Source organism: Clytia hemisphaerica, unplaced genomic scaffold (genome assembly GCF_902728285.1).
Source record: "Clytia hemisphaerica strain Z4C2 unplaced genomic scaffold, Clytia hemisphaerica genome assembly, whole genome shotgun sequence".
Taxonomy (NCBI): domain Eukaryota; kingdom Metazoa; phylum Cnidaria; class Hydrozoa; order Leptothecata; family Clytiidae; genus Clytia; species Clytia hemisphaerica.
The window spans coordinates 581449-594413 of NW_027104247.1; the positions used below are offsets into that span (position 1 = coordinate 581449).

A 12965-nucleotide genomic window follows, 5' to 3' on the forward strand; every position below is an offset into this window, starting at 1 on the left:
CTTGAGCTTTAAATACCATCATATGGTCGTAACTCGAGAAAATCCTTCTTAACTTAGTAAAACAACCGGCAAAGTACAAAAAAGATGAATGTACGCATATGTAAAGTTGACAGTCACAGTCACAGACAGTCATACAGAAACACCATAAAGGGAAAGTATATCACTAGCAATAAACTCAAAAAGTCTAGCTTCCTGAAGGCACGTCTCTTCATTGTCTGCGCTGCGATCAGCTTGGAGAAAAGATTGCATCATGAAAAAGGACTATGCACTTGAAAAGAAATTTAGGCGCATTTTAACTTTTCTCGACTGTACGTCTGAATGAACCACAATGGCATTCCTTTACTTTTCTTTTGACCAACAACATAGAAGATTTTGCTTGAGAAGTGCAATCACAGCGTACGCTAGTGGAGCCCGGGCCTTAACTAAGATAAGTGAGTTTCTATTCCACCCAACTTAAGATGGCGCAGAACTTTTTGATAAATTTTATACGCAGTATCCTCTTGACTATTGTTTATTAGGCAAAGTAGGAATAGAGAAATGTTGAAATATATAGCAGCCAATGAAAAAAAACAAGCTATTTCTGATTGGTTACCTTGTGGATTTATTCACTGCGTATGTCCATATATTTTGCCTACAATCTAAGATGTCTATTTAGTGAATAATAATCATGACATATATCGTTATAAGAAAGAAACTAGGAGAAAAAACAAACAAACAGGAGATGTGAAAATCAGTAAGATAATGATACCATAACTTTTTAAATATATTTTTGAGAGGCTTTTCCAGCTTTTCCTTAAATTTTATTAAGTTATCAAGCTGCATGCATTCTTCAAGTATGTATTTTTTTATAATGGAATATAATTTTTTTTCTTCAAGCAAACGCCTCAATCAATCAATCAATCAATCAATTAATCAACCAATCAATCAATAATTAAATCAATCAATTATTCCTGATTATTTTTTAATGTTGAATCTTTAAAGCATTAAAGCTTTATAAGTGCATGACATGATCTTTATGTGGGGGCATTTAGTGAAAGCTATGACTAGTAAAAGTATCAACTTTGAGATCTTGGATAGTCGTCATGGTTACTTATCTCGATTGCGCGATGTATAGAATCTGGACTGGTTGGCATATGATTTCGACCTGTGCTTTTCACGGTACACACACTCATTAGAAAAATTCTGGCGAATGTACCGATTCAATTTGCCAATTTTTGTACAATTTCGTGAATTCATTTAGGTGAATTAGGAGATTCGAGTCATCCGTGAAATTAAGTCCCCATAAAATCTTAAAATTTCGTGAAAGAGCTCAACTGCGAAATTCAATCCCCGCGAAAGTTAATCCCATTAAAGCAGTTTCTAACTGAAAAGGAAGGAATACGGTGTTATTAGGATAAAATTTGGACAAAAGCCTGGTAACTGGTAAATGTTACTGGTAACTCTTTTGGATCAAAAGTTATAGCCTTTTACAATCCAAAGGTCCATTTCCAGCAATCTTTAGAAAATTACCACCCTTTCGAACTTTTCTAGGAGGATTATAACTTTTGATCCAAAACAGATACAAAAAAATCTGAAAACATATTTTAATGAGCGAGATTGAAAGTTTCCGAAATTAAAAAAGTTTTTAATCAAATTTGTTGAGAATTACTTTGGTGTCTGGGTAGTCGAAATGTCCAACTTGAGAAGTTCTTCTGTGTTTTGAATCTGCCCCCAAAGTATTTGCATATTTTTGAGATGTTAATCTTGCAGCATTGCAGTGAGCCAAAATTTAGTATTATTTTCAGAAAGCCAAAGACTTGAAAGAAAAGTGGTTTAAACTCACAATTTCATTTAGAACTGCTGTTTGTTGAAAACGTTCTTATCTAAAGTTATTTCATGGAAAACAGTCGTACAATCTAAAACTTTTTGTTTATGAAAATGTCCCATTTATTACCAAAAGAAAACAACTAAGTGAAATAGAAAGCTATTACAAAATAAATGACAAAATAACTAATTACAATCCATCAAACGGACACTGGTAATTAATTATGTTTCTTTCCTTTCTTTGTGGTGGGGGCAACAGGGGCGGGTTGGCTTGAGGTGGACATATTGTTTAAGTAGTAAAGGGCGATACATGAGAAGATGAAACTGAAAATAGAAGAAAGAATATTTGAAAAAGACGTAAACTAAAACAGAATATAGTGGAATCTTTAATTGGCGGAAACCATCAGGGTTATCCCCTAATTGGAGGCGAAAAGGTTTTTCGCTATTCCGTGCAAAAAGTTTTTTTTTCCGTTGATTGAGTGTCAACCTTTTAGAGATTTTTTTCTAATTTTAGGACGTGAAATTTTAACACCTTAGCTTATTTTCAGACTTTAATAACTTGATTTAAAGGAAATTTACTCGAAAAATATAACTAGTAAAGCTTGGGTCCAGAGAAATTTCCAGGCCTTTTCTGCAATCGGATAACAGTGGCAGAAACTCAATCTTTGCTTGAATTTTGAAACTTAATCCTAATTTTTGTAAATGAGCCATGAGAATCATGACAAAAATTTGATATTCTAGTTCCTTGTTAACAGAAAAAGCCCATTCCGAGGTTAATTCTTTGTGTTTTAACAGTTCGCAACTTATTATTAATTAATTAATTATTAAACAGATCCTGGTTTGATTATTTTGTTCTTCGTAGCCCGACAACGGAGGAAAATTCGCTGGGTTTAAACCTCCAGGGACGGTTTATAATGACAACAAGATGTCATAATATCAAAGTATGGTTTTTAAACGTTTAGAAAGCTACCCCAAGATATGCTTTGGCAAATTCCAAAAATGAAAGAAAAAAGTTGAAACCCACCAAACAGTGACACAGACGCGGTGAACCATACCAGATGCAATTAAAGCAATGAACATAGCTAGAATGACTAAAGAGAGAATCAAAGACAAAAATTAATACTAATCTTATTGCATTGCAGAAAGTTTGACGCTATACCCGGTCTATTACCAATGAAGTATGAGCCCAAAGGGCTAGGATCGAATCTCTAACCTTTCTCAGGCAAGAAAAAATGAAGCCTTAAAATATGTGCCGTATTTTTGACGACGAATTCAATCTAGCAATTCTTTTCTTTTCGAGTGATATTATTTTCGAAATTTAACAGTAAGTCTTAAGTTTCAATCTGCCATTTGTGTAAAATGCAGGCGGGCCACGCTAGGCCGTGCAACTTTGGTAGGACTTGTTGGCTTCTAATTCTACCATGCAGATTCGATTCTAGCCCTTCAAGCTTATACTTCATTGGTCTATTTTTTTTTTTTCCGTGAATATTATATTTCAGATATACTTACAATAGGGGCAATAAATTAGAGTAAATTTGGTTTGATAAATAAATAAAATATTGGTCTATACCGTTGAATCCGAATTCTTCTGACGTCACTTTGATCTACATGTTTTGTACAAAACATATGACGTCATTTTGTTTATATCGAGTATTACACTCCCACTCGGACTTTTTAAATTTTGATTATGAAATCCTGTTACAAGCTCTTAAAGGTGTAGTAGACATGCAGTTTCACTGGTGCCGACCCTGCAGACTTTCAGGGCTATTATAGCTTGAATAAAAAAAATTATCTTACCTTCAGGGAAAAGTTTAGCTTGGAAATTTCGTCCCATATTCATCACTTCGAAATTATTGATAGCCTGTTGTTAATTATCATTGTAATTTCGTTAAGAAAAAGTTATCTTAATATTTAGAGTAGTAATAACAAGAAATAAATAACTTCAAAGAATATCTAAATCACAAAATACACGCTTTTATTGGAGATTGGCCGAAACCTAAGAACAAATTCAAGAACAATCTGAGGCTCAGCTCTAGCGATAATCTAATTACTTACAAAAAAATAATTATTGTGTATTCGGAAAATCTCAGACCATGTTCAGACGTTTACGGTTCCGTTTCGCTCCGAAACGAAACGGTTCCGAAAACAAGTGTGAACGTCAAAATTCGAAACGTCAAAAAAGAAGACGTTACACAGCAAAACAGATCGAAACGGTTTCACTCCACTTTTTTATTGGAACAGAACTGCTCCGTTTTGTTGCTCCGAAACGTTTCGAAACTAATATGAACAATCTCGATCCGTAACGAAAATCACAGCGGAGCGAAACGAACCAGTAACGTGTGAACATGGTCTCAGAGTCAAGTAGAAGTATTTCCCTTTGATTCTACTGAACTCTATCCTAGTGAAACATTTTGTTTTATGATTTTCAAACAACAGAGCTCTTTAGTTAAATGTAGGTCGAACTAAAATCTAAAAATAGTTTTCTCTCATTAAAGATACATAACTTAAGGTCTTACTGTAGGTCAAACTATACATTTGAGCTCAAATTTAAGATATTTTTTTGAAAAGATACAGTCAGTGCAAATACAAATAATTGTGATCCCAAAAAACCACCAAGGATGGTCATCATTTTACCAGATCCTAATGGTGTTTTGAAGAGTTGCATACCAGCAAAAGTGATCAAGCACAGAAAACTTGATACAACACATGATACAGAAGTTGGAAGAGTAGCTGAAAGAAGAAGATAAAATGAAAACAATTTGTGTTCTTTGACATCCCTTATAATTCTATACACACTGATAGAGCCCGTCTTTTCCATTTCTGAAAGTAGGTATACTGTAATTCAACAAGTTTCAATACAAGCGGGTTTAAACTTCTGCCATCAAATGGCCGCCAAGTTTTAATGTGATATTGTTTATGCGTAACGATTAGGTAAAAATTGTTTTAATTATTCAACATTATATAATAGGAAAAGGTCTATCACAGCAAAAGCAGCAAAAATTATTCTCTTACTGAGGGGTGCCTCTTGATTTAGTGGCGTTTTTCTAACATCTGACAATAACGTAGCCTATACTAGACGTCACGGCTTTTTTCTACGCTGTAACGTCTATTCCACTTTGCGACTTTTTCGAATGTTTTGAGCCCGAAAACCGGGCTTTTCGGGCTCTAAACATTCGATTTTTTGACGTCACTTTAAACGTTTGAAGCTCCTGCAGTATTTTAAAAAAAATCGAATTTGCGTCAAAACACTTGAAAGGCTTCTATTTTTCGAAAATCGTCAAAGTGGTTACTAAGAAACGGGATGAAAAACCCCGGTTTTTGGTGAGGTACTCGCTAACAATAACGCGGAGCTGTTGAGCAATCAAGTTTAACCGTAGCATACTAAGACCATGGAGCATACTACAATCTCCTATTATACTAAAATTTTGCACTTAAATTTGATTTGATAGTATGCCAGAGTATGCTACTGTCAATTGGGATAACTTTCATAAGCAGAGAGGTAACTTTCATAGCCTCTAAACAGCTGACTCATCCGTCAACTTGGACAGGAACACGTATCTACTACCCCTTGTTTTGGTTTTGAATCTTTCATGATTTTTTATCACTCCCAAACAGCTGAAAATAATTAGGCTAGACTAGACTCAACTCTTTTTCATTCCAACAATGCAATTACATTAGTTGACACCATGGAGGTAATAAGAAATAGATGGAGAATTAACTCCTTTTGTTCCATTGTACCTAATCATCGGCCCGGGGGGAGGGGGGTACTAGGGTTGCGAGCCGACGGGGGGGTGCCGCCCGACTTTCGAACTTTGGACCCTTACCGGGACTAAAAAAGAGAAAACCAAGGAAAATTTTGTGAATTTTACGACCCTTAGCGGGACTAATTTGACCAATTTTGACCAAATTTAGATCTTTCAGGGGGTAAAAAGTTGAAATTTTCCTATTTTCCCGACCCTTAGTGGGACTTAAATTTGATTTTCTGATTTTCCGACCCTTAGCGGGACTTTGGAAGTCCAATAAAGCTACCCTTAAGCGTGGCACATACCGTACCCTCCATTTGCCTAAGTACCGGGGGGTACTTAGGCAAATGGAGGGTACGGTATGTGCCACGCTTAAGGGTAGCTTTATTGGACTTCCAAAGTCCCGCTAAGGGTCGGAAAATCAGAAAATCAAATTTAAGTCCCACTAAGGGTCGGAAAAATAGGAAAATTTCAACTTTTTACCCCCTGAAAGATCTAAATTTGGTCAAAATTGGTCAAATTAGTCCCGCTAAGGGTCGTAAAATTCACAAAATTTTCCTTGGTTTTCTCTTTTTTAATCCCGGTAAGGGTCCAAAGTTCGAAAGTCGGGCGACCCCCCGGATCATCGGAAGTAAACGGCTCCTTGGTTGCAATGGGAAAAAGTGATCGATTTTGTGTGCACTCATGGGAATATTTTTAAGTTCATAAAAAACTGAATAAAAAGATTTTGGATTTTTAACAACTCTATTGTGAGATAATAGCTTTGTTGATCAAAATAAGAAAAAGCTTGCCGTAACAAGCACAAAATCCTATATTTCTAAGGGTCCCCTCTCATAAAATCATCGATAAATTTCAAAAAGAATTCTATATTACGATTACGTAACCTTTTAATTAATCATCCATCAGAATATGAAAGCCCCCTTCCTTTTAGACGTTAAGATTTATAATGAAGAAATTTTCAAGGAAAGTGTGCTGAAACTCATAGTGTTCGCCTAAAAATACATGGATATGAAATCATAGAACTATTATAACCTTACTTTGAGAAAATTATTTTTGTATCGCGTTTGAACAAGAACTTTTTGCGTAATATGTTTATTTCAATCAGGATAACATTCTCACTTCTGTTCTTATAAACTTACATTTCGATTTTTTTTGCTTCTAATGATGGTACATCAAGAAAAGCTGCTTTGAATAGATTTATAAAAGTTTTGAACGACCATTTAGGTCATTACCGAGACGTTTTCTCTCCATCTATATCTTTATTACCTCCATGTTGACACATAAACACTTTTTACAAATATTACCCATGTAATGTTTATATCTCAACTTGCAATAAAAACAAAAAAGTGGTCTCTTCCTACTCAGTGCTTAGATTGAGTTTTCGATTATTTACTACTGACCAGCCTTCTGACTGAATTTGAATAAGTTTTGTGGATACCAATATGCAATGGAACATATTAGGGGTCACAAATCGATTTTAGATTAAAATCGACGTTAGTGAGTGGGTGGGTAAAAGGTTGACAATTTTTTTCAAATCGAGAAACATCGATTTTTCATTCCATGGCAAATGTTACTTCTTGCCATGTTTCTTTTTGATTGCTTCGTCTGTTTTGGAAACCAAAACAAACGGCCCAATGTTTACGTCTTCTGTTGGACAGCCTGTACAGCCCTTGAATTTTGCAGATGGCTGTTTGTTGCTGCCACTATATACCACAAAAGTGATTAATTATCTGGACTTATTTCATACTTTTCAGTCTCTACTCTACTACGTTTTTCTGACTTTCTGGGACTTTGTGGGTTATTTTCTATGTTTTTCAACTGTTTGAATAGTTTTCCTAAAGATTGCAACCATATGGTTGTATATATACGCGTGTTCCAAAAGGCAAAACAATGGAAATACGTCAATCTGTTCAGCTGACCAAAATGACAAAATTACCTGTCAAGATTTTTTAATATCTTTTTGTTTGGTGAAAGAGAGAAGAGAGAAGCTGACCCTCCAATATCATCGGACCGGGCCCTATCCCAGGATATTTTCCTACCCCTAATAGGGAAATCACAGCGCTTACCAGACATTGTACTCTGTGCTTGCGACACATCAGAGCCGTGCTGTATCGATGATGATACTCGCATAGTACGGGAGAACCTTGCGTTCTCGCAGATACTGAACATATAAGTACCATCACCACACCACATTCACATACACTTTTTGTTTGGTAAAAGCACCACCTCAAAAGGCGACTTTCTTTGCCAACAACTTTTGCGAATTGTTCCCCTAATTTCCCCTTTTCATTAGGTCTTCCTCTATCTTATATGCTTCAGAAAATCTAAAAACATTGGCCTAAAAGCTTAGCCTCGCGTAGACAGGAGACCCTTCGTGTGTTTTTTTATAATTTCATGTACACAAGACGGGTTCGAGCTGTGAGTCTAATATTGGACTCACATTTTTTACAGTTGAAATGAATAGCGTTTGGGCTGCCCGTTTGAATTTCCCAAATAAAAATGAGTAATTAGCCAATAAAGAATCGTGCTTTTTTTTCTATAGCATTTTGAACATAGAAACTAAAACAAACTTTCATTGGCTAATTCATCAACTGTCATTTGGAGTTGGGAAATTCAAACTGGCAGCCCAAACCATGCTATTCATTTCGCCATCAGTTTATCAAAGCTGAAAAAATAGCATGGATTAGCCAATATTAGACTCACAGCTCGAACCCGTCTTGTGTACATGAAATTATAAAAAACACACGACGGGTCTCCTGTCTACGCGAGGCTAAGCTTTTAGGCCAATGTTTTTAGATTTTCTGAAGCATATAAGATAGAGGAAGACCTAATGAAAAGGGGAAATTAGGGGAACAATTCGCAAAAGTTGTTGGCAAAGAAAGTCACCTTTTGAGGTGGAAATGATGGTTTTTCTTGCATAACTTTTTATTGTAGTACCCCCGTAATTATCCCGGTTCCCGGTTTGACAACCGGTAGTCAAGTACATCAGAAACATACGGAATGTTTACACATTGACAGGATAATTTTCCACGAAGCCCCAGCAAGAACAAAAGTTGGATTTGGATGAAAATGGCTGAAATTAGTTTTTTGATATAAATTTTTAGGAACAAAAGTTTGATTTGGCTGAAAATGGCTGAAAATGGCTGAAATTGAATCTTTGATATATTTTTTTTGGTAAAAGCTATGGTAATTCTGTTTGGCTATATGAAAAGCTTATTTATTCTGTCAAGATACTTTTTATTTGAAATTGGTTGAAAAGATATTAGAATGTCTTGACAGGTCATTTTGTCATTTTTGTGTCATTTTGGTCAGCTGAACGGATTGACGCATTTGCATTGTTTTTTCTTTTGGAACACGCGTGGTTTATTTTTCTTCGCAAATTTTTTTCTTCAATCTTAAATAGATGAACGAGTATTTCACTGATGGTTATGATTTTTTCACAGAACATAGTAAAACTATTCAGGAACTTGGACCTTTTTAATAAATTTCTCAATAAATAAAGCAAGTGGCCCTCATAGTATTCCTATAAAAGTCCTTAAACTTTTAAGACTTGATATTTCTTATTTTTCTCTCTACTCTCAAAATATCTAAAGTTGTGCCTGTCTTCAAACACAAAGGTTCTCCCCTTGAAGTCTCTAATTATAGGCCAATTTCACTTTTATCTAACATTGAAAATTTTTTTGACAAAGTGATGTATTCACGTCTCCCTGACTTTCTTGAAAACAATAATCAAATCTACTCTCGACAATTTGGTTTTCGTAAGGCTCACTCTACTGAGCATACACTCATTAATATTGTCGAACGTATCCGAAACTATCTTGACAATGGTGGGTTTGCCTGTGGTGTATTTGTCGATCTACAAAAGGCTTTCGACACAGTTGATCACGAAATTTTACTTGAAAAACTCGATCACTACGGAGTCAGAGGCATTGTTAACGACTGGTTCCGATCTTACCTCACTAACCGCTCCCAGTATGTTTCTCTTGCAGGCTCAAATTCCCTTTTTAAAATCTATTAATCATGGAGTTCCTCAGGGTTCAGTCTTGGGTCCTCTGCTGTTCTTGTTGTATATAAACGATCTTCACCGCTGTATAAGAACCTCTGAAACATATCATTTTGCTGATGATACTCATTTACTAAATTTTTCAAAAACTGTATGGAGTCTTTGTGGGAGGGTTAATGCTGATCTCAGAGTTTTAGTCAGCTGGCTTAATGCCAACAAAATTTCTTTGAATGCTAGCAAAACTGAGTTTGTTATTTTGGAGACAGATGGACTATATTCCAAGAATTAAGCTTTGCGGGAAAATTCTATCACCAAGTAAGAGTGTGAAGTATTTGGGTGTTCACCTTGACAATCATCTAAACTGGAAGGTTCATACTTCTTTCGTTGCTGCTACATTGAGAAGGGCAAATGGGGCAATATCCAAACTTCGTCACTATGTTCCAATTCACATCCTTCTAAACATTTATCATGCAATTTTTGCTTCTCATGTTCGCTATGCTAGTCAACTCTGGGGACTGTGTGACAATACTGTCACACATAGGATTCTTACTCTTCAAAACACTGCACTAAAACTCATGACCTTTAGTGAGCCAAGAGCTTCTGCCACTCCCCTGTTTGCTGAGCTTAGATTACTCAAAATCTTTGATCAGGTGAAAGTAATGAATATCTTATTTATTCAAAAATACCTCCAGGGTAATCTTCCATCTGATGTCCTATCAACACTTAATTTTGATGAAATTGATCACAAAACTGGCACCAGGGGCAAAGCTATTAAACTACTAAAACTTTCAACGGTCAAAACCACAAATTTTGGACTTAACTCTTTCTCTCGTCTTTCGTCAAAACAATGGAATGAGTTACTAATAAATCATCCTGACACTGATTTTCACAACCTTGATACCGATGAACTAAAATCTTTAGCTACAAAATTCTATTTAGACAAATACAAAGCTGAAGACGAATAATCTTTGTGTGTGTGTGTCTGTGTGTGCGTGTATTGTGTGTGCTTGAACTTAGTGTGTTTTCCCAGGGTGGGAGGGGTGGGTGGTGTAACAGGAAGAACTTTATAGATAAATCTACTCAAAGAAATTGTCATAAAATAAAAGTAAAAATATTTCTTATATTCACTATTTTGTTGTCACTATTAGATAATCGTTTATTCATTTTTTCTTTAGTTCTGTAATAATTTTTCAGTTTCTTCTAGGTTCCCCATTGTATTAGAGAAATCTATTTTTTTTTGTAAGGGGTTATCCTGCTGTGTTGCAGCGAAAATATATTCAATTCAATTCAATTCAATTTACAGAATTTCAAAAAATCTGTTAGTTCTGGAGATTAATTGAAAAGTTTAGACATGGGTAGTTTGCGTTCGTGTTTCGCGTTCCCAAACCAAACGCACGTGCCCTAACTGATAATAACCCAGTTCCTAGCTAATCTGATAAATAACCACACCCATACCAAACCCTGCTAGGTCGCCTGCAGGTCCTGACACTATTTCCGCATGCCATATCCAAAAAATACATTACATTAGTCAGTTAGTCACACTAGGAAATCTAGCTTTCAGAAAAAACAACATCAGTCATCTACAGGATGTATTTGCACAGCAAGGATGAGAGTTACCTGAATCAAGTTCGCAAGACAATTAATTAAAACTTGAAAGTTTGAAACAAAATAAAACGTGCAGCAGCCAAATATCAACCAACCAAATTTTGTCATTCAATTCCCGAGACAGCGTTTCGATTTTTAAGGCCTTGTTTATACGCGCGCTAAAGTAAAAATAATTCCGAACATGTAAATGGGTCATTGTTTGAGGTCCGGCAAAATTTCCAGGAAATAGCCTATCCGGCGGTGCGCGGATCTAGGTGGGTTCCGCCTCCCCCGTAGATTTTTTTCTGGTGAAGTTGATCTTCAAATTAGTTTTCAAGGTTGGCTTGGCTCAAATTTTAGGCACGGGTCACGTGCGTTTGCGTAGGGTAAAATGGCGAAATGCGAAAATCGAATTTGGCAAAAAAAATTTGAAAAATGACCCTACGAGATTTGACTATATCTTTTTATTCCATGAAGAGATTACTTTCAAATAAAAAATGTATTAACAATGAATGGGTAAGCTTTCTAGAAATCCAAACATAAATTGCATAGCTTTTACCAAAAAATAGCACTTTAGGATCAGAAACAGTCAAAAACCAGCTTTTTCCAATTTTCTTCGAGTTACAGGAATTAATTCCTTGTTTGTTTTGATCTGAAATTTTCAGTAGGGGTGGCCATCATGGTTCCCTTGCTCATATCAGGGGGGCCCGAGACGGGGGTAAGAGAATTAAAGTTTCTAAGTAAAATCTTAATTATCACCCAAATAAGTGCCTTTTTTATTTCCATATCTTTTAGATAGATTGTCCCAGCCTTATCCCTCTTTCAGTAAAGCTTCCTATACCTTTTGTCCTTCAGAAAAACCAAAAATATTGGCCTTAATTGCTTGCTTTCAGTTCCTGTAGCCAGTAGTGTGACCCCCTTTGTATTTCTATTTGTGACCCCCTGTATTCCGCGCGGGTTTTTCAATAGAGATGTCACATGACTCAAATCCTGCTGTCTTATTGGACTAGAGAAAGCGAAAGTGAAATCGCGCGATCTGATTGGATGAAAAAAGACCGCGGGAGCTGGAAACGAATGGAATTCTCTAGAATTCTCATTCAAAAACAAAATGGCGGCGAGAAAAGCACGTCTTTTGCTTTGGACGAAAGGTTGTAAATTCTGATTGATTTTAAGGTTTTATCTTATCTTAGGGGTCTTCGACAAAAAACTTTCGAATTTTTTATCGGCATTGGGCCGATAAGCTTCAGACCCCCTCCCCCCCTTGCTCTTATCGGCCTAAATTTTTCAAGTCCAACTTTTACATCTTTGAAAACACAATTTCCTCCAATCTTGTCCGCCATCGCCTTCCCACCCGTCATCGTTGAATTTTTGTCTATTTGTGCACCAACATTGAGTTTGTTCATACCCGCATTGATATTGTTAATCAAAACGAAAGTTAAAATGACGGGATGAAGTCGCAACATTTCGAAGGAAAAGGCAGCGCGCTGGCCAATGAAAAAGAGTTTTTTATCAAAGCTATTTCAAAACTGTACTTTTAAAGTTGCGAATTTGCGCGCAAAGGTGAAAGCTAGTGAAATCATATGCTTTCAGTGGAGTTTGTGGACGAAATCAGAAAGAAATTGGCTGAAAGGATTTTCGTCTCAATCTTGTTTTTTTATCGGTATGTAGTTGGACCCCCCCCACCCCCTTATCGCCCATGCCGATAAAAAATTCGAAAGTTTTTTTTCGAAATCCTTATCTCATTTACTTAATTAGTAGAGGCTTCTTCAATGGTTTGGGGAAGGTAAGTCTGTAAAAGTTATTTGTTTTCGGTGGAAAAAGTGTTTAAAAAA

The 12965-nt window shown here is 36.0% G+C and overlaps 2 protein-coding genes across 2 annotated transcripts in view; one reads left to right on the plus strand and one right to left on the minus strand.

The window, feature by feature from the left end:
• LOC136816359 (DDB1- and CUL4-associated factor 12-like) overlaps positions 1 to 12965 on the plus strand; it is a 216426-nt gene that overhangs the window by 140261 nt on the left and 63200 nt on the right. The window lies entirely within an intron of this gene.
• LOC136816356 (keratinocyte-associated protein 2-like) overlaps positions 1903 to 12965 on the minus strand; it is a 13284-nt gene continuing 2221 nt past the window's right edge. Inside the window, exons 2-5 of the mRNA XM_067072678.1 lie at positions 4376 to 4533; positions 3601 to 3664; positions 2828 to 2894; positions 1903 to 2127 (exon numbers count right to left, since the gene is read on the minus strand). Coding sequence (XP_066928779.1) covers positions 2022 to 2127; positions 2828 to 2894; positions 3601 to 3664; positions 4376 to 4533 — 395 coding nt within the window. The 3' untranslated portion in view covers positions 1903 to 2021. The remainder of the gene's footprint in view (positions 2128 to 2827; positions 2895 to 3600; positions 3665 to 4375; positions 4534 to 12965) is intronic.